The sequence below is a fragment of the Chenopodium album genome, chromosome 27 (genome assembly GCF_948465745.1).
Source record: "Chenopodium album chromosome 27, dcCheAlbu1.1, whole genome shotgun sequence".
Taxonomy (NCBI): Eukaryota; Viridiplantae; Streptophyta; class Magnoliopsida; order Caryophyllales; family Amaranthaceae; genus Chenopodium; species Chenopodium album.
In genome coordinates this window covers 34,217,675-34,238,203 of record NC_137860.1, presented here as the reverse complement: position 1 = coordinate 34,238,203, position 20,529 = coordinate 34,217,675, and the positions used below count along the sequence as shown (strand labels likewise).

Sequence of the window (20,529 nt, the reverse complement as noted above, 5' to 3'; positions counted from 1 at the left end):
CAAGGGATTTAAGTTAGTAGTTATTGAATTTCATACATTACCTTACCAAAAGCTAATTGTTGTTTCCGATGTCAATTTCGAAAAAAAAGTTTCATATGGCTTTCTAAGCTTTTAAGTAAGAGCAAATTAGATAAACATATACAAGTAAAAGGCTTTGTTTGGTAAAGAACTTCTAGTTTAGTGAGACATAATAAAAATTGAGATTTGACCATTCTAAAAAACCAGAGTGTTTGAAACATTGAAAAACATCTTATTGTAACATCTTTATGAGCTTAAAAAGCTTATTAAGCAATACATCTAGCTTTTGGTTCATGAGATTGAGGGATAGTTCAAGTGGTTAGAGTTTCTCTCCTGGTTTCAAGAAATCCTGGGATCGATTCTCACCCCCTCGCCCTTGTGGCTCTCTAAACACCAAAAATCTAGCTTTTGGTTCATACATACACTAAACACAATTAATTAATACTTAACGAGTTATATACCAAACATTTTTATACAAACAACTAGTCAAACCAATAAATACAACCAGCTATATCAATCAGTTTACCATCTAGATAGGACTGTACATATACTTCATTTTAAGCATGTTATCTTCAACATTAGTCCACCACGTGTCACCTTCATTCATTATGTGAAATAATGTTGCCTCATCAAACATGACGATTATATGTCGTCATGTTGATGCCATATTACACAACATTACTAACATACATGACTTGACATTATCTTTTATATATGTATTCATGTTTACTTGCCTTATGATCAATTAAAATGTCGGAATTACCTGGTTTATATAATGATTTATGTAACACTTGAAGAGTTCTGACTACAAGCTAGTTGATTAAGTAATACAGTGTACATTGATTATGTAGCAAAATCAACATTTTTTTTGTAATGAAAGAAAAAGAGCACAATTACATTATTAGCTACATTAGCCTTTACAAATTTACAATTATTTTAACCCTTAATTTCTTTTTAAAACCCCCTTTATTATAATTGACTACGAAGTTATTAATATTGTATGCAATGCACCCATCACATGAAAGATAAAAAAAAAGGTCCCTTGTGAACTCATTGCTAAAGTTTACAAAGTACAAGTTTTATTTTTTATTTAGCAATCATGTTTTTTTTTTTTTTTTTTTTTTTATTTTTATTTTTATTTTGTTTAACCTAACCTATAATGTTGTACTATGTTTCAAAAAAAAAAAAACACTTATTATGTTGTACTAGAGGTGATCATTGAGCAGAAGCCTAAGGCAAAAAATTTGCCCATGAAGTTGGACTGAATATGGTTGCCCAAACCCATAAATTTTAGTCGAGCCTAGTGGGCTTTTCGAGCACTTGTCCAAGGCCCGTAAAAAAATTTCGAGCTGAACTAATCCGACCAACTTTAGGCTTAATTTTATGTCTATGATCCCCCCAAAATTAACCTAGACTTATGTTGATCAAGTGTACATTAAACGTGCTAATTGAACTTTTTTTTTTTTGCTCGAACTTATTTTTGATTAGTCCATGAAAACACAAACATTTTCACCAAAAATAGACAATCAAAGAAACATCAATACGTTAGATTTGCCTGGCCTACGAAATCATGATCTTATTTTAGGTTTTTAATTTGTCTTAATCAAATCGATTAAAAACTTTCTAATTAGAGAGTGGGCCCATTAGCCCCAGCAAAAAACCATGAAATGAACAAGCACGTTTCAGCAGTCTACCCTTCTCAATTTCATGAACCGCTCCATTTTCCGACCTCCCTAAACTGCCGTATTAATGCCGTTTCTTACATCTCCAATTAATTACTTTCCATCTCTTTCTCTCTCCTCTGGTAAACGTTGATCATCTTCCTTAGAAAAAGCAAGCGTTTCACCCCAAAAAAGTTGGTAAATATTGCAAATTAGAAAGTAATCAAATTTCATTAAAGAATCATTATACTTGTGCTTGGTTATTACATTTCACGTTGTTAAGAGAGAGAAAGAGGAAACAACTTTTTGGGTGTTGTCTCTCCTTCTAATCTTGCCTATTGAGTAACGGATTTGATTCGATAGTTTTTCTTCTGATTTGGGTTTCTGCTGAATTTTTCTGGGTATTGTTTGTTTTTCACAAATACGGGGAGAATTCATAGAGATTAAGGAAGAAGAAGATGGGTTTGTGGAGTCCGATACTTCGGATTTTTAGTGTGATTTTTGGGTTTGTCGGATTCGGTTTGGGGATTACGATTGGTCTTACTGTTGGGTATTATCTCTTCATTTACTTTCAGCCTACCGATGTCAAGGTAATTTTCCTTTGAATTTCTGGGTTTAATATATGAAATTGTTACTGTAATATTTATTTGATGCAACAGTTGGATTGAAATGTGTTATGGAACATGTGGGGTTTTTCGATTTTGTCTTATTGATTGTTTTGAGGTATCATGCAGAGTTCTGAGATTGATGATGGAACAAAATATTAGTTTGTCATTATCAAAGGAATTTATATTGTAAGATGTATGTATGTCCATTTTTCTTAATTTTTGGGTGTTAATGCCAACCAGTGATTGATGTTGATGTTTATGTTTTTTTTGAAGAATAGTGCACACTTGTACTTGTATGAGGTTCTTGTGATTGTTTTTTGGATTGAGAGTCGAAAAATGGGTGGCATGAGGAGGTTTTAGAGTTTAGGAGGACTAGCTGAATTGCTGGACAAAATTACGGTTATTCGGACCTCAGTTTGTGCTAGTTCTTACAAGGCACCTTCTGTTGGATTGGGTGGGTTATTATAAGGCTTAAGGACAGTGCCCCTTGATCACTTATGATGAGATTTTGTCATGTTGTGCTTTGTTTATATAGAGTGGGCATGTTAAACCATTAATATTTTTCTGGTTTTAATGGGTTAGGATTTAGGAGTAGGTTTATGTTCATTTGGAACCCAAACTGGGCTTAATGATGTCGCTGTTGCTATTCTCATGAATATTGTAAATTGTGTTTTATGGTGATGTATGATGTAGTTTTCTGAAGTTTCTTTTTCCATTTGCTGAGGATAGATTCACCTTGTTGGCTATATGATCCTTCTACTTGAGGTTAATTAGTTGCTGATAGGGTGAGAACTATTTCTATGGGATTCTTGCTGTTACCTTGCTGGGCTCTTGGTATGGTAGAATTGGATGGAGGGATCTTTGCTGACCACCAAAGATAAACTATTTGGTTCATGCAATCGACCTCATACTAGTGTATTAAGGCTTTGATGTTGTTGTTACTGTTGGCCTGTTGGGGATGGGTTTTTAACCCAAGGATATCTTGTTGCACGGGAAAGTATGGACACATAGTCACTTAGATTAATTTTTCTACCACTATTGGAAATGGAGTGTTTGGGATGTTGAAATTTCATTTTCAATTTATGAGATTATTATGGTAATATATTTTAGGTCTTGATAATTCCATGACCCATAATGTTTTATTTGAACTGGGATAATATTTTTTGGGTCTACAACCTTACAATTACAGCTCTATAATGTCAAGTGATAACTCACCAATCACAGCGACTAGATATCCTGAGGATGTGGGGGAGGGTAATTAAATTTTACCCCAAAGTGCGTCTAGTGGGATTGACCTAGACCAAGTAATAGATTTTTAATTAGGATATATGTTTGTTTGTAATTTAATACTTGTAAGCTTCTAAACATGCATTACATCGTAGATTTGTAGGGGTGCCTTTTGCTGTAGATTGGTGGTGTTAAATACATCTGGATCACAGTGGTTGGTGCTTTGATATTTTGCTTAAAAGTTTTCTTGATAAGCTTCTGGGAAAATATCTATTATTGTTTGAAAGAAATAAGAAGGGGCACAAATTTATCAATTGCTTCTCTCATACACTACCCAAACAATTTCTGAAGATAGCTGAGTGACATTAAAGGTGATTTAGCCTGGGTATTTTTAGCAAATTAGCAATTTGTCTGGATCTGACTCCACACTAGTTACTGAGTGATCAACAGTTTTACCCTTGGATAAGAGCCTCTTTAGGTAGTTAGTAGTCAAAATAATGATATAATCTTGTACATCTCATGAGTTGCTACTGACCTGATATGCTCTACTGTCTGCTTATTAGTATTTGCTTTCTGATAATTAATTTTACACTTTGTGACTCCATCCATGACTTGGAATGCTCTATATGTTAAAGATTGCTAGTGAATGATTTGTTGGTGGGCTAAAAGTTAATTTTTGGTTTTTCTTTTGTATTCTATTTCTGTTTGCAATTGGGATTTGTAATTATCCACTTACTTCTTTATGATGCTGATGTCTTCTCGGAAGGAAGAAGTAGACAGTGTTGACTGTTGAGGGATGGACAGCTGACTATTCTTGTGCTGTAAAATGTTGATACTTGTGTCTTAGTTATATGTTGGCGTCCTCTATCCTCAAGTAATGATATCTTGAATTGATAGGATCCCGATATTCGTCCACTGGCTGAGAGAGAATCTGATACGCTTCGGCAACTACTTCCTGAAATACCTCATTGGGTGAAAAACCCTGATTATGAACGCGTATGTATTTAATATTTCTGGCCCTCTTGGTTGTCATTGTTTGTCACTGGATAGTTTCATGGTTCTGACTTTGGTTTGTGTTTTTCCTTTTCCTTTATTAAAAAAAAGATGGACTGGCTGAACAAGTTTATTGCCCAGATGTGGCCTTATCTGGACAAGGTATATGCCCATTCATTTGAATATTTAATTTTCTCCCTTCATTTCATTGTTGCTCTTTATGTTGGCTAATAGAGGGTTACTATTGTACACAGGCGATTTGCAAAACTGCGAAGGATATTGCAACACCTATAATAGCTGAACAAATTCCTAAATATAAAATTGATAATGTTGAATTCGAGAAGCTGACTTTAGGGTCCCTTCCACCAACCTTCCAAGGTCAGTTTTTACTCTTTACTTAAAATGTGGTGATGCAAGAGATTAGATTTTAGAAGCTTATAAGTTGTCTTAAAAACCGAATAAATTAATGCTAAGATATCAGAAATACCACTACCAAGGGTTTGGTTAAGCTTAATAAATTGTCTCAAAAGCCGAGTGAAGAAATATATGGTTATAAATGCTATGCGAGTTTTTTTTTTTTTTTTTGGTTCATCCGATCCCTTCTTAAGATTTTTGCAGTTTAATATTGGAAAATTTTGGTTTGCTTGTGGCCGTTGTGGGTTATGCCTTATGGGAGGTCACAAATAAGATTTTTTTAATGTAGACATGGATGATGGGTAAAAGTGAGTGTTAACTGATTTGTAATTACCCACAAATTAACAATAAAGAAGCCAATTAAGCAAGCAACTAATTATGAAGGAGGGTTTTTTTCTATTTATGAAGGAGACAAGGAGTGATTTTACTAGGGGGAACCCAAAAACTTGGAGAAATCGGAGAATAACCCACCAATCTACTATGGAGTAAGAATTTGATGATGAATGATGAAGAATACAAACTTTCTAGACATCATGAAAGCTTCTACCTCAATACCCCACTCTCTTCCACTTCAGTGTTTTATAGCTGGATAAAGGTCTTCCTTTATACTGGATAGGGTTTATTAAAATGCTTTTTAAGCTCCACTTTTGGGTTCTCCTATGATTTTTTATCTGTGTATAGTTTGTCATATCCTATATATTTTACATAGTTTTAACATTGATTTAAGGTAGGTGAAAGTTTAGTCTTTGTTGGTATTGTGATATTAGATTGACAAAATAGTTAAATAAGATGAACTTGAATTTAGATTATGTGTTAGCGTTACCAAGGTGATTATTAAAAAAAGTGATAGGATGATACCTTCTACCATATACTCGCCAGGGCTATGCTTATGACTTGTGATACCATACATTAGCCAGGGTGTTTATGCTTATGAGCTGTGCCTCTTCACTTGGCTGTTATACTGATGGTGTTGCTTAATGGTTATGTGAAGTTCATGGACTATTAGTATCACACTATCACTTAGTTTTTTCTTTTTACGTGACAAGTTATGAGCTCTACTATGTTGACTTGCTCTTATGATGTTACTCTGCCTTGTAATATGAGAGATATGTTGAGCGACTGAATTATATGATTATTTAATGCCGTTCTTTGATTATAAGTGTACAAAGCTGAAAGTTTGTAGCACAGCTTTTTTTTTTAGATAGTGGGGGTTGAAAAGTGGTTTTGACTTTGAGAATATGCAGCAAAGAAATTTTGCATCGTTTGTTATTGTAGTGTATTTTGTTATAACTGCGGTCCAATGATTGATTATGTCGGTTAGACGATATTTTAAGATTCTTATGGACTTTTGTACCAGCCTGATATTCAGGTTTCTGTTATCTTCACTCACTTATTCAATAATGATATTCATTGATTTGCTCGATTAGAAATGACTTAAACAAACTTTGTGTATATGTTATCTTGGTGGGTCCCTAGTGGCCTGTAATGAAGCTGCAGCTGTATTTTAAAATCTGCCTCTAATTTAAACTCGAACAATAAAATAAAGATTTATTTTTATAATTGCATATGCTGTTTGACGATATGACGGCATCAGAAGCATTATGTATATAGTCTGTATTCACCTCTAGTTTGGTTCATCCTTCCTCTACTGTAGGTATGAAAGTCTATGTGACAGATGAGAAGGAGTTGATAATGGAACCATCTTTGAAGTGGGCAGGAAATCCTAACATCATTGTTGGTATAAGAGCATTTGGCTTGAAGGCAACAGCTCAGGTACTTGGTTTATTGTGAAACTGGAAAAGGTGCATTTTAGTATAGTGTATGAGATGATCATTGCAGAGATTTGTTGAATTTCATTGCTACTTTGTTAGCGAGTTAATTTATTTGGATTATTTCAGGTGTTAGATCTTCAAGTATTTGCTTCTCCTCGTATTACTTTCAAGCCCCTGGTGCCAAGTTTCCCATGTTTTGCCAACATATATGTTTCTCTTATGGAGAAGGTATGCAATATTTTGACATTTGTTAGTTTTACCTTGTTTTCTTTTTACAATTTTTTTTTTTTTTTTTTTTTTTTTTTTTTTTTTTTTTTTCTAATGTATTATATTAGTTGGGGTGGGGGTGATATACAATTTCAACGTTGGAAATAACTGATCAGATTTTGAGTTGATAGTTGCATAGCATGATAAGATCTGTTGTGCAATTGTCAGATAATTTGATATTAAAAAATGGAAAGTAAAGTCAAAGCTTACAGTGGAAAGTGTGATCAGGATTAGGGTAAGTTTTTCATGTTATCTTCAGTTTTAATTATATTGTGATTTTCATACAACCCATGCAATAGCCTGAACAGATTTACCTCAGAAGAAAATTTTCACATTTAGGCCATAAGATAAAATATTTTTTATTTGAAAGAATTGATTGTTGTTGTTTTTGCTGATTTTTTCCCTCTAATATCAGAAGTTTTGCTTCTGAAGAAGTTGTTTCATTTTAAACAATGATGGAATATATTAAGATCGAAAAAACACATTCTTTCTAATTTAATATCAATAATAGTTACTTAGCTATGAATTCTCCGCATCTTATCATATTTGAACTTATTCTTATTGTCATTGTGAGGGTGTGTGCAGTTTGGAATGCATCTTGTTGAAGGGGTGCCGATTAAATTTTTCCTTAGCTTTTCTTTGGTCATTGTTATCTTATGCTTTTATTTGTAATTGCTAATTATAAGCTTTCTTATTTATTTGTTTTTAATATTTGTGCAAGTGTTGAAAACATAGAAATGACTCATGTATTATCTTGCAGCCGCATGTTGACTTTGGACTGAAGGTTCTGGGAGCTGATCTTATGTCAATTCCAGGTCTCTACAGGTTTGTCCAGGTACGTTGTCCTTCACTTTTCACCCTTTTGTTTATTTTGTGCATTTTATGAGCGTGTTTGGGTCTTTAAATAAAATCTAGCAAGCTGTCTCATTGTGGGCCTCAATTAAGTCCTATATAACTATAGGGAAGTTTCTGTCATGCAGCCCTTTAGCTGATCTATCATATTAGCGGTATGATATTTGAATATGTCTAGATTGATCCTGTTAAACTCCCCTTCTTTGCACTTTAATACTGTCATGGAATTATAGGAGCAAAATGTAAGATAATGTTGGTGTATATGAATGCTATTATATGCATTATAGCCATGAATAGCTTTAATATTTTAAGACATTGCAATGTATATCTGTTGTCTGTCCTTCATTTAGTTGCTATTTCTTCATATATATTATTGCAATTTTTGTAAGGATGTACTTTAATCTTTGGAAGCTTTTTTGCGAATTCTGGACCCAGCTTTATGTCTGTGTGTTGCCATATGACTTAACTTTGAGGGAGTAGGCTGATGGCAGATGTTATATTTGTAATTCAGAGTACTGTCATTCTCTTATATTTCCTCTGTCTTTTAAATTTCCTTGTAGAATTCCTTCATAATTTTTTTATTTCTTGTTTAAGTAGGCTTTAAAAATATAAATTTAGAGCATGGAAAACACGGGGAATTTATCTTCCAACAAGATGAGTTTACCATGATGATATAGACACAGCATTGCGTTTTGTGCTTTGTGCACATCATTACTTTTTTAATTTTTAACAGTGCTTGGTGCTACAATTAGGTACTTTTTTTTAGAATAGCTAAATTTTTTGGTGCTCCATCAATTGATTATCATTTCCACTGTTGAACTTTGGATATCAATTTAGTCCTTTGCTTATTTTAGATATAGTACTCTGGGTCCTACCTTTTCATTGTTATTCTCATAGACCCCATTATATATGCAGTTTTTCTGGCTGTAAGAAAGTCTTAGGACTCTTAGTGCATTTTAGTTTCGATCACTTGTTTTTGGATTCCAGATCAACATTTATGAACCTGTTTAAGTTTTGTTTCTCTTGCTTCAGGAGCAAATTAAAGATCAAGTGGCTAATATGTATCTTTGGCCTCGTACACTTGAAGTACCTATTCTGGATCTTGCAAAGTATGCTCTTATATGTGACATCTGTTATTCTATTGTATGTTGACATGTCTATGCCATTGTTGCCATTGACCTCTGTTATGTATATGTGCTGTAAACTTTTCAGAGCTCTGAGGAAGCCTGTAGGAATTCTACATGTAAAGGTTGTAAGAGCAATGAAGCTGAAAAAGAAAGATCTCCTGGGTGCATCAGACCCTTATGTAAAACTGAAGCTCACTGATGATAAAACTCCATCAAAAAAAACCACAGTGAAGCACAAGAACTTGAACCCTGAATGGAATGAAGATTTTAATTTGACAGTCAGAGATCCACAGACTCAGACTTTAGAAATTAATGTGTATGATTGGGAGCAGGTATTCCTGGGCTGTTTGATATACTTATATAGTTGAATGTCTATCTTTGTGCAGATAATTTCTGAAGTTGTTATTTCCTGTCCATATTAGGTCGGCAAACATGAGAAAATGGGTATCAATGCTGTTCCTTTGAAAGACCTTACTCCTGATGAGCCAAAGGAGTTCACTCTTGATCTCCTCAAAAAGATTGACCCAAATGATCCTCAAAACGAGAAGTCACGGGGACAGATTGTGTTAGAATTGACATTTAAAGCTTTTAAAGAGGAAGATCTTGGAAAAGATTTTGAAGATTCAGTGCAACAAGCACCTGCAGGAACACCCGCTGGTGGTGGTGTACTTGTTGTGAATCTACACGAGGCTCAAGATTTGGAAGGAAAGCACCATACAAACCCGTATGCACGTGTCATTTTCAGAGGAGAGGAGAGAAAGACCAAGGTAGTAGTTAGATTTTTTGTTTTGATTTTAAGGTGACAAGTTATTTAATATTCGTATGAACTCTATTATACAAAAATGTTACTGAATCCATTAATCAATTTAAGATATCTCTTTGGAATTTTGTGTGGGGTTGGGGGATGGGGGATGAGGTGAGGGGGGAGGGTTGCGTCCATGTGACTGATCCTTAGCTCTCATTTTGTGATTTTTGATGGAGGCATTGTGGCAATGGTATGGTACATTATGGATTTGATGCGTAATTTACTAGTTTGTCATGATGCATGATTTAACTGTCAATTTTCCTTGTATTTCTGGCCTCATGAATCATGTTTGTCTCAAATATTTGCTGTTTAAGGAGGGATGAGAGGAGAGAAAGGCCAAGGTCGTATATGCACTTTATTGATGAGTATTTTAGGTCCTCATGGAATAGGTACAACCTTCTTTGAAGACATATAATAACTTGCCTGACTATGCTATTGCAGACTATTAAGAAGAATAGAGATCCAAGATGGGACGAGCAGTTTCAGTTTGTTCTAGAAGAACCTCCAACCAATGATAAGCTGCATATTGAAGTTTATAGTACCTCGGCAAGAAGTTTACTGCATCAAAAGGTACTTATTTTTTATTCCTATTTCTTTAGCTATTAAGTCTCCTATCTTAAATTAGTCCATCTATCTAGAATTAATATTTACACACACATACTATATTTAGGATGCTTGGGGAAATTGATCACCTTAATAAAATAGTAATGATAAAATAAAATTGGATTTACTTGTATGTCATTATGCTCTTAAAGAGACATCTTAAAGAGACAGTAAGTGATATGAAGAGAATCGAGATAGCACAACTAAGAGCATTTTCGTGCAATTTCGATTTGTTTGCATTGCCTGGTTATATGAACAAAATTCCATTGTTTTTCAGGAATCTTTGGGATACATTGATATCAATCTCAGTGATGTCGTCAGCAACAAGAGGATAAACGAAAAGTATAACCTGATAGACTCGAAGAATGGCCTGATCTTGGTCGAGCTCATTTGGAGAGCTGCCCCTCCAAAGTCGTGAACTACTTTTCTTTTTTATACAGATTAGAAAAGATTCTGCTGATTTTTTTTTAATTTTTTTTTTACATTACTACTGGAAGGTGATCTGTTTCTGTAAATGTTGAACATAATGGTAGTTCTGTTACTATGAATAGCAGAATAGTGGACATTTTTATTTGTTAAATGATTGTTTTTATTTGCAACTTTGCAAGTCAAGTTTACACTTCGTTACTTGTGAATTGTGATGTCTATCAGAGTATATCATATGGAGTGATGTGGGTTGGACTTGGTTCCAGCAAGCAATGGCGGATCCAGAAATTGCACCCAGGGAGTTCGAACTTCATTAAAAACCCGATGTCCGAATGCACGGATATAAATCGGAAATTCAAGTATAAAATAGAGTGTTCAAATGAATAACAATACACAAGTACACAACAAAATAAGTCTAAATTCCAATAAAATGCAAAATAAAAATGACTCACGTACTGCCCATTTAATAGTTAACAATACAACAAAACAATCAACCTATTAACAATTAAGAAATTGAAAAACTCAAAATAGATATTCATTATTAGATTAACAATATACAATTGACAATAATTCAGTTCATTAATCAATCAACTAAACAAGTAACAAAATTAACAATTTAAACAAGTAACAATTAATAAATAGATTTAGAGAGAGTGAGGGATAGCTCAAGTGGTTAGAGCTCCCCTCCCGGTTCCAAGATGTTATGCCGTGTATTTTAGTAGTGTATTGTATAGTTAGCTCTGTGGGCCATATGTGTTTATAAGCCCGATTTACTTGTATATATACGCTTCTCTACAGTAATACAAACTAAGGAAATCGGAGCCACTAAAATTCTATTTTTTTTTTTTTTACAAGAGATTTTGGGATCGATTCTCATCACCCGTCCTTGTGGCTCTCTAAATACCAAAAAAAAAAAAAAAGAGTTTTAAAAATTTTAAAACAGAGTTAAACATATGACAGTACAACAATTAACAAAATAACACTTAAAAGAAAAAAAGATTAACAATCTAGTAATCTGCAATTTAAACAAGTATAAAACATTAAAGAAATTGAAGAAAAAAAAAGAGAAGAGAAGCTATCCTGCCGACGCAGCCAGCAGAGAAACTGATTAACTGAGGAAGTGAGGAGTAGGGAAAAGGAGAAGATTAAAAAGAAAAGAAAAAAACTCAAAATATGCGCTTGATGACCCTCGAACCTGGGACCTTCTGTCCGACAATTAATACCCTTTCCAACTGAGCTGCGCCTCATCTCATCTAATGTTTTTGTTCTGAATGATATTTATATAGTTTTTCGGATTTTTTTTTTAAAAAATAATATTTTCATTTTTTCCCCGGATCTAACGGGGGTTCAGTTGAACCCTGAACCCCCACTAGATCCGCCACTGCCAGCAAGCTGAAGTCTAGTACGGAGTATCTTTTTATCCTCTTAATACAACTCTTAATAAACTACTACGGAGTAAGTAAATAAAAAATTCTTAGCTTTAGGACAATATTTAAGAACGGATATATAAAATCAAATTCAATAAATGTCATTATGAAATATCTACATGTATTAATGAGAAATTGAGAATGTATACATATTTTTCTTTGCACGTAAGAGATTAAAACGGAGTATTGTTTTCCGTACTTTATTTTACATCTTTGAACAAATATCAGCTCATAATCTGACCCGTCGATCTTGGTTTACTTACTATGGATATCTTAATACCACACGTCCACACGTATCCTAATTTTGACTCTGGACCACAATGCTTTGCCACACTTGGTCCCAAAAACTACAACAGGAGAATAGACTCAATAGAGATATTTTATGGTGATGTCTAATTGTTTTTCTTTAACTCTATTTACTACAAGTACGAATTAGTAGTAGGAATGGTTATTTTTATTTTTATTTATTTATTTATTTATTTATTTTTTGTGGGGGGGGGGGGGGGGGTTTAAAAATAAGTAATAGTGTAATTAATTTTAATAGTCTTAGGGCATGTTCTCATTGACTGAAACTGAATTCAGCTGAACTGAACTGAACTAAATATTTTATAAGAGAAGGAAATTAGGAGCTGAACTAAACTGAACTGAACTAAACTGAATTGAATTGAGCTGAACTGAACTGAACTGAACTGAACTGAATTTCAACGTAAGAGAACATGCCCTAATCTATTATCTACTCGTCCTACCATTAGACTTCTTAATATTAATTCGTCAAGAACACAATTGATCTAATTCTTTTTAGCCAATAATATGAAACGCAACCATATGTATATGATTTCTAAAGCATTAACAACCTTGGAGTTTTGCTCACTCAAGGTGTTTCTTGCATAAACCTTATTCTATAGGTTTTATAAGGTTTATGCATGGGTTTCCTATGCACAACCACTTAATCAAAGCTATTTTATTGTGCACATTGGATTTTAATCCACTATCAATTATTTAAATGACTTACAAGACACTTTATAATCAACAGAATATGATAATTGTAATTTACATTATCTCATTTGTCTAAGCGTCAAACTATTTGCAATATCCTTATCGTTTAACTCTCATAAAACTAACTATTCTCAACCTTATTACCTAATTAGAGTCATAGATCCATAATATCATCCGAGTTTTTTGAAATTTCATACACGCATCACCGTAAAATTTAGCAATTTTTTTTTAAAAAAATGCTTGATTATTTAAAGCATTATCCAAAGTGTAAGAGACCCAACAGCCCATGCCTGAAGCGTCAGTGATTTATGACATTTTACCAATAGTTTTCAATTTTAGCAATTTTGTCAAAATCTCCGCTCTCTAACAACAAACAGTGACCACTGAAGCTCCATCAATGGCGATGCCAGTCGTCAACACAGAGTACCTCAAGGAAGTCGACAAAGCTCGTCGCGATCTTCGCGCTCTCATCTCTAGTCGCAACTGCGCTCCTATCATGCTTCGTCTCGCGTAATTCTCTCTCCTTTGACTTCGTCAACCTTCTTCGATGTTCATTTTCTCTCTCTTGATTTTGATTTCGATTTCGATTTCTGTAGGTGGCATGATGCTGGGACTTATTGCGCGAAGACGAAGACCGGTGGTCCGAATGGTTCGATTAGGAATGAGGAAGAGTGCGCTCATGCTGCAAACAGTGGTTTGAAGAAAGCTGTTGATTGGTGTGGTATGAATTTTTTATTTTTTTTTGTTTTTGTCGATTAATTTCTGTGTATATGGTTAAAATGATGCGGAAAACTTTACAAATTTGGTAGAATTTGAGCTTAGATTAAGAATTACCTCCATCATCTGGTGTATAATTTAAGATATATGTTCTACACATTTTGATATATACATATGAATTGAACATGGAGATGCACTAGGTTTTGCCTTATCGGACTGCTTGATGCTAAGTTGCTAACGTAGTTTGGCCAATTTTATGACTTTTTTTCTTTTTTTTTTTTTCTTTTTTTGATTTGGCTGAAAACCTAATTTCGTATCAAAGTGTCGGATGTTGTATGGAATGTCTGTTTGATGTCTGAATTTGCAAGAATGAGATGATTTTTTTGATTCTTCATTCATTAGTAATCCCGTTTCAAAATCGTATCATTTTTTTGGGAGTGTAGAAGTAATCTGGGAACTGGGGAGTGGTTAAGTGATAGAAATTGTCTATTAATAATCCCGTTTCAAAATCGTGTTGCATGTTGGCAGGTTAAGTGTAGGATATTGTGGAATTAATTGATATGCATAAAACCATACTAGACATTTGTAGTGAGGCCTGCTGATACTTTGGAGATTGAAACTTTCACATGCCTGAGGATTAAAGGAAACTTCTAATAAAGCATGTCATACTGTGAACCGTGCATTTTGCCGGTCATGAGATTCTCAGGCAATCGACAAAGATATTATGATAAATTCTGTTTCTTGCATAGTTAATACTTTCCTTGCCATGGTGTTGCCGAAAGTTTCCTTCCTAGCTGAAGTAAGGCATCTTACTTCTGAAGAAATTAAATTCATAGTGGACATAGATTAATATTTATGTAGATGACTAAGATATTGTTTAAAAAAGATGTATTATATGCATTGACGACCAGTTTTGTGGATTTTAGCAGTTAGAGGTAGGCTTGCTTGAATATATATTAGATTATTAGACAACATAGAATGATTTGTTATAGGACTGAAAGACTTATTTGAACTTGAATTAATACTTTTTTATGCTCTTCTCTTCCTCTTTCCTCGTTCGTTTTTCTGTCCTTAGTAGTTGTATTTGGATTTGAGCCCTTGAAGCATCTGAGGATTTTGGAGAAGCTTTGGGCACAGTAAAGTAGTAAACTTGGGTGGTTATAGAGCCTACTTGTAGATTTTAATTTGAATTGTGATATAAGCTTGCTTTAAGTGAAGAAGTTTTTCAAAGGTTCATACCTTAATGCTGACAGACCAAAGTTACATGGTATGCTTTATGATATGATGTGTAGTACAGGAAAGTGAAATGCTATCTGTGGTGGATTGGGTATGAATATTAATCAAAAACCCCTCCTACTATGCAGTCATAGGCTTATTGAACTTGGTCGCAGGTTTCTTCGAATTAGGTCTTGTTTTGGAACACATGAATATGGTTTGAGGAACGGGGGTCTGTACCACGTTCACAGCATTTTTTTTCTCTTTGCATTTAGTAGCAATCATTTTTTGATTTGTTTAATTGTGACTTTATACATTCTTTAAGCTTCCTATAAACAAATCAGCTACCTTTCATTTTGCATTTACTAGAAGGGTTACTCTATGAAAGACATATACTAGGAAGTAACTAGGTGATGTTAATTTGGGGCCGAGGTCAGTCAGATTGCTTGGTTATTTATATTGTCATTAAGACCTTCTGTTACATTAAATAAATGCTGATCTCCTAGAAAAAAAGTCCTTTATCTACATAAAAGGGTGCTATATTAAAGCTGCTGAAGGCATGACCGCATGAGTATGTTTCTTGCTTTTACGTAATGAAGTATAAGTTCAGAAACTACTTGATTTGAACAGCCAGGAGGGTGGAGATGGCCATGGTCTCTTCTATCTTCTATCTTCCAGCTTCATGTATCATTTTTCTTATGGAATTTAGGGCTCTTCAATTCATGAGGGTGCTTGATATATTCAATGTCGTACACTGAATTTTGCTTGGCTGCTTAGCCCTGTGCTTTTATACATGTTTATCGGTTTCAGTGACATGCTGTATTTTATTTAAGTGTGCACAGGCACAAGCAAGTTAGCACAACATTTATAATCGATATTAAATTTCTAAATAAACGGATTCTTTCACTGGTTCTTCTCTTGTTAGTCTTGTATACCCTCCTTGGTCCTTTAGAAACAACTTTATAGTCTTCGACTAGTAGGGGCCTTAGGGGTAAAGCTGCATACATTTAAATTTTCCAAGATCCTGTTTCAGCTAGATTACAATTGTTTATTGTTGTTCTGGAGTACTTTTTCTTTCTTTTTCTTCTTTTTTTTTTTTTTTTTTTTTTTTTTGGTTCTGGAGTACATACCTATCATGTATATGCTTGTTTTTCTCTCTGTCATTCTATCTTTATCTTCTCATTACTTTAATGGCTCAATATATCTCATTGATTTTGTCTCCTTTCTCTTTTGCTTAATTTCAGAGGAGGTGAAGGCTAAACACCCGAAGATTACGTATGCAGACCTCTATCAGGTGACTATCCATCTATATATGTAGAGACTTGAAAAGTTAAAGGAATGTTTTATGCTTCCTGCCTCACCGCCCAACCCCTCAATGAAACGGAGTTCTGAAATTTAGGAGATGTTTAATGCAGTAAAAGTTAGTATCACAATCACATTAGCTATATATACCCTTTGTCTATAAATAATATTCAGGTTCTACCAATTTCTCATATTTAAATATATAACACAGTTTTACTTTTTGCATTCCAATGCTCTTTTTTCTTACTCAATATCTACAAAGGTATATTAGTAATACCAATGGCAAATCACTGCCATTTTAAGTTATTTGACAAGTCACTACATCCAAAGATAGTGTGCTTGACAATAATTTCTTGATGGAGGGAGTATAATTATATATGCCTTTTTAGTTTACTATGGAATAAAATGCGTATTCTAGGTAATATGTTGTAGTGAGTGGTGATGCATTTCTGCCTTTGTTTTCAAGTGCTCCTTCCTTCCCAATTTAATCGTCACAATTCCCTCGTAAGTCCATCCTAGTTTGATTGTCACACTTATGGTATGGACCCACTAGTCTTATATTACCTCTCTCTTGTCTCTACCTCTCTCTAGTAATTTATTACCTCCAAGAGTTAGGAAAATTATGACTTTATACTCTGTCCTTATATACTTGTCACAACCACCTTGCAGAGTGTTTTATGCAATAAGTTATTGTTGGATTATCTATAATATTCTAATATAAAAGTGGATGTAGTGGGAAATAGTGAATGAGAGAGTGTGGGATCCTAACTCTTGGAGGTAATAAAACACTGTGAAAAGGTGGTTGTGACAATTATATAGGGACGGAGTATAAATCCTTATAGCCAAATTATATTGTTTTAAAAAAATATATGTTCTCTGTATGTTACTTTATACTGTCAATGTAATATTATGTGTCTAGTTACTTTTTTACATCAAATTTAACCAACCTCTTAGTATACGTAAAATGGTTAATTCTTATATGCCTTGTGTTTAAAATGGAGTATTTGTTAGTGACTACTAAATCATATGATGGGGTTTTAGGACTAATGGATTATTTGAGGTGGTAAGAAACAAAGGTATAGCTTTCAAGCCATAGAAACGTCTTCCCTGTAGTTTGGTTCATCTGGTTTCATGCCATTGTGGGGTTCGCTTTATGGGCGTCATTGGTGCAGAAGCTGGAAAAATGCTGTGGAGTTGACTGGTAGAATGGGCCTTTGTGCTACTTTGCTTGCTGACTGATTTTTAGCATTTCTCGCTCTCAGCTATTACTGAACTGTTCCCGTTCTCCCCTTTTTAAATTTAGATTATTCATAGGGTATATTTAGGTATAGATTTCCAGAATTTGTATTTGATATTTTCTTTTATGTTTGCAGCTTGCTGGTGTTGTTGCAGTTGAGGTCACTGGAGGACCTACAATTGACTTTGTTCCTGGTAGAAAGGTGTGTAATTTTAGAATTAAAGACAGAACTAATTATAGGGTCGCTGCAGGATGCTAAGATTTCCGTTAATGCATTCCAGGACTCAAATGTGTGTCCCAAGGAAGGGCGACTTCCAGATGCCAAACAAGGTTTTGAAGAAATTTCTGTCAGCATTAATCTGTTGGGTTTCTATTGTTAAGAATGCATGTAGAGTGATGTTATGTTCATGGTCTGTGAATTACATGAAATCTAAAATTAGTGGTGATTGGGATTTGGGAAACACAGATTTTCTTTGAGATTATTCAGTATTGTCATGCACTTCAGCTAGTGGGACTGTGGGAGTATGCCAATATCGCTTTCTTCTCTTTGGCTTTAATGGAGTACCAAGAATGGATGAAATTTGTTGCTGTCTTAAGGACACCATTTTCACTTCTGTAGCTTATTCTGTTTCTTAGAAGTAATGGGTGGTTTTTCTTTTTAATTTTTTTTAATGTTTCTTTTATTGTCTTGAAGAAGTGTGTCCAGACTAAGGATCTTAAGCAACTTGTTATTCACCTTTTACTTGCTTCACATTTTAAGTAAAAGATGATATACAGTATATGTTAACAAATAAAAATATAAGGGAATATTTTCAAACAATTTGGATTGTTGATAGTGGTAGAGATTGTGTAAATGACATTGTTACAGTTGTTAATGCTTCAAGCTGCTCTGCTCTCCATTGGGGCTGTAGAAAATTGCAGAAGCACTGTACTTGATTACTAGCTTGAAAGTTTATTTTTAAAACAAATACTCCGTATGATATGTACGGTGTGTTTTGAGAATGTCACATTCTTGTTGCTACTTATTTTTCGTCTGAGTCAGTTGTCCTCACTGGTGATGATTTATTTTGATGATGATGCATTCATTATAGGTGCACCACATCTTAGGGACATATTTTACAGGATGGGTCTCTCTGACAAAGACATTGTGGCCCTATCAGGGGCTCATACCCTGGTAATACTCTTGCTAGCTTTGTCACAATTTGTTTGCCATAGGGATATGCACTTAAACTTTGGCTTTGCTATTGGTTACTTAGGGAAGGGCACATCCAGATAGATCAGGCTTTGATGGCCCGTGGACCCAGGAGCCACTCAAGTTTGATAACTCCTATTTCGTGTAAGAAATGTTTTTGTACATATTTTTCCATTAGTGAAGTGGGCAGTTTGTCGAGTATCTGCTGTACTTTGTACAAAGTGCAATGCCATTTAACATCTCTTCTCAACAGGGAGCTTTTGCAAGGAGAATCAGAGGGACTGTTGAAACTTCCTACTGATAAAACTTTGGTGGAGGATCCTGCATTTCGCCCTTTTGTGGAATTGTATGCTAAGGTATCTTTTTTCACTTTTGAGTTTTAAATTTTAGTTGCTTGTATATGGTTTATAAAAGAGAGCACATGAAATTCACAAAAACTCTTGAGGGCTTTTCTACAATGGTTTGTTGCATTCTGTCCGGAAGTTTTATATTGTTCAATGCTTAATTGTGTAAAGTTTTGTTGAGCTCAAGTATTACTAGAAGGAATTTGTCTGACAGTCATGTTTATCAATTAAGTCATTTTTGTGCTCTAATTTTTTAAAAACGATTAATCACTTTTGGTTCATGTAGCCGACCCTACTTATGGGATTAAGGCTCTGATTGATTGATGTTTAAAAACGATTATCTTTTTAAATTTGGTGATGAAATATCTTGAAATAGGATTCTGCAAACTCCCCCCAAGATTTAATTAATATTTGTCCTCAAAGTTCAATGTGCTTTTACTACTTGTTTGGGACATGAGTTGTAATTGCAATTTGTCGAACTGTTAAATATCTTCCATTGTTTTTTATCCATAAATGTTGAAACCATGCATTTCCTAGAGAAGCCTTTTATTATTTCAGCTACCATGCTATTGTTTTTAAGGTGATTGGTTTATCTTCTGCAGGTTAACTGATTTCACCTTGTCCCAATCTATTCATAGACTAGGTTTTTTTTTATATATATTATAGCTAATACTAGATTAAATAATACTTGAGGAATAATATGGAACTAGTATTTTCATTGTCAGCCTCCTTTTAGATTATATGCATAAGATTCTAAGTTCTGTGAAGTTATTATCCTAAGCTGATATGTCTGGACTTGTTATATTTGAAGGCGTATACATAAATTTAGCTCGATTGCTTGATAATTATACTCATTATTTCTGGACTTTGTCAGGATGAGGATGCCTTCTTCCGCGACTATGCTGCCTCGCACAAGAAACTTTCCGAACTAGGATTCACTCCAAGCGGGGCCAAGTCATGCTGCCCCGACTCCACTGTACTGGCTCAGAGTGCAGTTGGAATTGCAGTTACTGCGGCAGTGGTCATCTGTAGCTACATCTATGAAATTCGCAAACGCGCAAAGTAGAGAGACTTCACAAGTAAACATTATTCATATCAATATTACATACCTATCATTTGTACGTATGAACTAGTATTCATCATACATGTGAGATTTATCGCTCATATCATGTTCATCTAGGAATATCTATCGTATCGATCAGTACAACAGCACTCACTAACCTTCTATCTTTAATTTAAGTGGCTGTATGAACTGTCTGAAAACTACAAGTGAAACGATTTAAATAGTAAAATAAGTTTGCTTTGGGTGGTTCCCATACTATTATA

General features: G+C 34.2%; 2 protein-coding genes across 2 annotated transcripts; both read left to right on the top strand.

Annotated features, from left to right (window-relative positions):
- The first annotated feature begins 1,698 nt into the window (after positions 1 to 1,698).
- On the top strand, positions 1,699 to 10,946 carry LOC145620204 (synaptotagmin-2-like). The gene is made up of 12 exons (XM_081674834.1): positions 1,699 to 2,269; positions 4,412 to 4,510; positions 4,619 to 4,669; positions 4,762 to 4,885; positions 6,576 to 6,694; positions 6,820 to 6,921; positions 7,721 to 7,795; positions 8,845 to 8,921; positions 9,025 to 9,271; positions 9,362 to 9,706; positions 10,186 to 10,314; positions 10,625 to 10,946. Exons 1-12 carry the CDS (start codon positions 2,138 to 2,140, stop codon positions 10,763 to 10,765), a joined length of 1,641 nt encoding a protein of 546 aa, XP_081530960.1. The 5' UTR covers positions 1,699 to 2,137; the 3' UTR covers positions 10,766 to 10,946.
- A 2,531-nt stretch (positions 10,947 to 13,477) lies between these two features.
- LOC145619154 (L-ascorbate peroxidase 3-like) lies at positions 13,478 to 20,529 on the top strand. Its single transcript, XM_081673768.1, has 9 exons — positions 13,478 to 13,706; positions 13,793 to 13,917; positions 16,373 to 16,422; positions 17,804 to 17,869; positions 17,949 to 17,997; positions 18,759 to 18,841; positions 18,924 to 19,003; positions 19,113 to 19,215; positions 20,078 to 20,529. The coding sequence occupies exons 1-9, from the start codon at positions 13,594 to 13,596 to the stop codon at positions 20,267 to 20,269; spliced, it is 861 nt and encodes a 286-aa protein (XP_081529894.1). The 5' UTR covers positions 13,478 to 13,593; the 3' UTR covers positions 20,270 to 20,529.

Coding starts and splice junctions, on each gene's coding strand:
- LOC145620204 (XM_081674834.1), top strand. CDS start 2,138: ATGGGTTTGTGGAGTCCGATACTTCGGATTTTTAGTGTGATTTTTGGG. Junction 6,695..6,819: donor GCTTGAAGGCAACAGCTCAG/GTACTTGGTTTA, acceptor GGATTATTTCAG/GTGTTAGATCTTCAAGTATT. Junction 9,272..9,361: donor ATGTGTATGATTGGGAGCAG/GTATTCCTGGGC, acceptor TGTCCATATTAG/GTCGGCAAACATGAGAAAAT.
- LOC145619154 (XM_081673768.1), top strand. CDS start 13,594: ATGGCGATGCCAGTCGTCAACACAGAGTACCTCAAGGAAGTCGACAAA. Junction 17,998..18,758: donor ACTTCCAGATGCCAAACAAG/GTTTTGAAGAAA, acceptor CATTCATTATAG/GTGCACCACATCTTAGGGAC. Junction 19,216..20,077: donor TTGTGGAATTGTATGCTAAG/GTATCTTTTTTC, acceptor GGACTTTGTCAG/GATGAGGATGCCTTCTTCCG.